Source organism: Arachis ipaensis, chromosome B05 (assembly GCF_000816755.2).
Source record: "Arachis ipaensis cultivar K30076 chromosome B05, Araip1.1, whole genome shotgun sequence".
Lineage (NCBI taxonomy): Eukaryota > Viridiplantae > Streptophyta > Magnoliopsida > Fabales > Fabaceae > Arachis > Arachis ipaensis.
In genome coordinates, this window is record NC_029789.2 from 31,358,781 (window position 1) to 31,362,630 (window position 3,850).

The 3,850-nt window shown below is 34.8% G+C and overlaps 1 protein-coding gene across 1 annotated transcript in view; it reads right to left on the reverse strand.

The window, feature by feature from the left end:
- The window catches only part of LOC107640448 (exocyst complex component EXO84A), an 11,360-nt gene extending 7,901 nt beyond the window's left edge, over positions 1-3,459 (reverse strand). Inside the window, exons 1-3 of the mRNA XM_016343968.2 lie at positions 3,270-3,459; positions 1,437-1,534; positions 1-939 (exon numbers count right to left, since the gene is read on the reverse strand). Of these exons, the coding sequence (XP_016199454.2) occupies positions 1-939; positions 1,437-1,534; positions 3,270-3,449 (1,217 nt within the window). The 5' untranslated portion in view covers positions 3,450-3,459. The remainder of the gene's footprint in view (positions 940-1,436; positions 1,535-3,269) is intronic.

A 3,850-nucleotide genomic window follows, 5' to 3' on the forward strand; every position in this document is an offset into this window, starting at 1 on the left:
GACCATTCCTCTCCAAGAGCAATTGCAGCAGTGGTTTGTTCAATTCTTTTCAAATTATTGTTCAATGCTTGCTCAACTAATGGTCTAAAGTGTTTGAGCAAGACAGGGGAAAGGGCCAATCCATTAGCCTCCAACAGTTGACAGTGGCTCATGCAAACATGAACACTTTCAACTGCAACTCTGAGGCTTCCTGTAGCAGCAGCCGAGGCAAGGATGCGCTTCTTTAGGAGAAGAGCACAATTCTCAACCTGCCCTACGGCCCAAGTAACCAGCTCCGAACTATATGCAGGCTCTTGTTTGCCAAACACTGTCAAAGAATCTGTTGCAGCTCGTGAAATGATGGAAAAGACAAGCTGTGAAAGGCTAGTTGTGTATTGACCAGCCGCTTTAACCCTTCCATCATTGGTGGACTCAAAACCATTCATTTTACGCTGCAACTTTTCTTTGTGTGCATTTAGTAGTAATGTGTGAGCACGAGGACCGTCTCCTAGCTTTTTCAAAGCCCAAGCTGTGAAACGAATTTCTGAGTTTCGAGTGGATGACTGGCCCATAGTCTCTGCTAGCTGATCAGCTAATTTTTTCTTCTTATCAGCAAGGGCATCTTCCAATGCCTGGAACAAAACTGGACTCAGAAGTTTCTCTCTAGTAATTTCTTCTGCCATTTTTTTGCCTTCTTCCAACTTAGCCATCGCTTCGTCCACTCTTTTCTCTGCTAATAAAACCTCCAGCGTTTCTAGAAACTCTATCAGCCATTTCTCTGTCTTGGATAGATCCGTTTTTTGACTTAGTATCTCTTCCATGTCCGAGTTTTCTTTTCTAGCAACCAAGGTACTAAGCTGACAACCTTCTGCTATAGCATGAACTGATGCGGCCTGCGTCACCAGAAGATTTCTCATGGAAACTAGCTCCCCCTCAAGATCCGAAATCTCTTTGGATGTACTGCATATAAAGATTTTCACAGATAGTTTTCAACATAGCAATCGTAATCATGCTTGCTCATAGTGCATGCCTTTATGTTGGAATTACAACAATCATCAGTGATAGTCCCTTATTCAAATGTTTAAAAGTGCAATGCCGGCTGAGAGGGATATAGTTTGATACTTGATGATATCCATATGGTTTGATACTAGATTTGATTATATTATGGATTCTTTCTTTAGTTGTCTAATTATCCCCGTATTTTCATTCTCAAGGCAACTCACTGATTGACAGTGTGCACTAAATAGTTTTAATTAAATTAGTCCAAATACTCTAAATAAGTTGTAAATGCACAATGGTAGTAACCAAACATGCTTTACAAATTTAATCACATGCCTTCTCCTAACAACTTGGAAACATAGCAGCAGCAACAAAGGTTCCTGAGCTAAGATATGCAATTAGCACTAACAAATTCCCTTAAACCATACTGAGGGTTGTGTGTGTGCGCGCATGCTCACCGAATGAAGGCTGAGTAGTTAGCAAGAACACTTTTCCGCATTTCTTCAGCAGAAGCCTTCTTCAGGTCAACAAGATAAACACACAAATGCCTTATCTCCTGTAAACAGAGAAAAAAAGCTGATTGAATAGGTAGACTAAAGTAATAATATTATTCCATTACCATGTGACTTTATGTGCCAAGAATTAATGGTGTTAGCACTTGGCAAACTGCATAAGAATCACTTAAGTGCATTAAAATTATAATTACAACGACACTTTCAAGGCATGCAAAACTAATATCTAGGAGTTCTACACCAAAATCTATAACAGCATGAATCCTATTAGCATGTTTGGTTTCAGTTGGAAATCTCCAAAGTATTATTGGAAATTGCTCAAAAGCACTTTTGCTGAAAACATGGTTCTGTAATTCCAAATGAAAACTAAAAACGTTGCAAGGCTAGAACCTGCAACAAATGCTATTTGGTTGGAAGCTTTTCCTTCTGGATTTTCTAAATAGTAGAAACAAGAAGCTACTAGATCACTTAGCATCAGTACAGCATTTATTAGCAGCATAAATACATTATTCATGAAGAGGCATAAAGAAAAATGATAAATATCTGTAACTTATTTTATTAAAATAATAACGTGGTCTATGTAATTAATAAAACTAATTCTAATTATAATGAGATAAATATGATAGATGTTACTCAATAAAAGAAATAGAATTAGTGAGAGTTTTAAATAATAAAATAAAGGATATTCCTCCTCCTCTCTTCAGAATAGAAAAGTAGAGGTTACATTTTTCAAAAGAAATACGTGATAAGAGAATAAAAATGTCTCTGCTCAACAACATTTATTCTCTGTGCCATCAATAAAAAAGTGTGAAGGTAAAAGAAAAAGAGGAGAAAAACACCTAAAAACAGAAACTTATTAGGAGATTGCAAAATAGTTCAATCATTTAAACCACAGTGTGTCCATAACTCACAAGTTACAAGTTCCCGGATAAGAACTAGGCTCTAACATCAAAGAATAACCACAAGCCAATAACAACACTGACATGAATCTGGTATATTTTTTAATTATATTCTTATCATATGATAATCATAAATTTTAAGATTTTATATCGGCGTTAGATATAGTTTATGAATTTATTGTAGAAACAAAAACTAACAATATATACCAGTTTTTATGTACACAAGAGTGGTACATGTAACTCGGTCATAAAAAATATAAGTATCCTACTATATTGGCACATACTCACAGACATTTGCAGAGCATCTAGACTACATTTCAGTTCTACACTAACAAAGGCTGTCATTTTATTTGCACGTTTAATTTCGTGCTTACTTTAAACATCTCTTAATTCCTTTGTTTTACACTATAAATTATGCACCATGATTAAAGAAATGATTAGGTGTTCTAGACATGTTTCAAAAAATAAATAGTAAATGAATCCTGTACAATACTCTCTTCTCCAATTCACTATTAAATTTATAATCAGTCACTTTTATGCATCCCAAGTTCTTAACAAGAAAAGATAACAGTTGATCAACAGACCAAACTTTTAACATTCCATCAACTGTTGCACACGCATCACTCATGTACACGAACACGTGCACACATGAATAATATAATTTGCACCTAGATAGAGTGTCTGCAAACACATGTTAACAGAAAGAAAATATGTGCACATGAATCATTATAATAAAATGAACAACCGCGTTTTTTGGTATACAACGTTGGTCTTCTTCAAAATTATCAACACTTTGAAAACTGGTAGTATAAAATAAATATACCTAACTGGATTACTATTGGAATAAATTAATTAAGGTTGGCATGATGATGCATGGTACCTTTTCATTCATGGCGCGGGATTTGGTTTGGATGAAGGCATTGGGATCAAAGGAGGAACTCTTGAAAACCCTGAGCTTATCGCTGAGAGTGAGATTGGGATTGACCTCAAGCTCCGTCGAGTCTCCGATGCTCGACATTGACCCTCTCGGAGTCACAAACGCCATCTGATCCATTGACATTTTCTATGATTCTTCCTACCTCCTTCACAACACTTGCGTTGCGTTGATGCGAATCACACAACACTGAGATAGCTATATAAATTGGAAGATCTGCAGAACATGCAGAGAACAAAATCACGTCGAAGAATAATCAGTTGAAAGTGCTTGTTTGGTGTAGTTGATAGAAAAAAGATTTTTTTTTATTTTATTTTTTAATATATTTAGTAAATTTTTAAAACATAATTAATAACAAAAAGATTTTTTTAAATGAAATATCTAAACATAAAGTTACTTTTATTTTTTTTAGAAGATATTTTGAAAACAGTTTTGTTATACATTCAATTTTTTTTTACATCTAAATTTAACTAAGTTGATCCAAGTCTAATAAAAATTAATTTATTAGTGAAAAAATGAATACACGC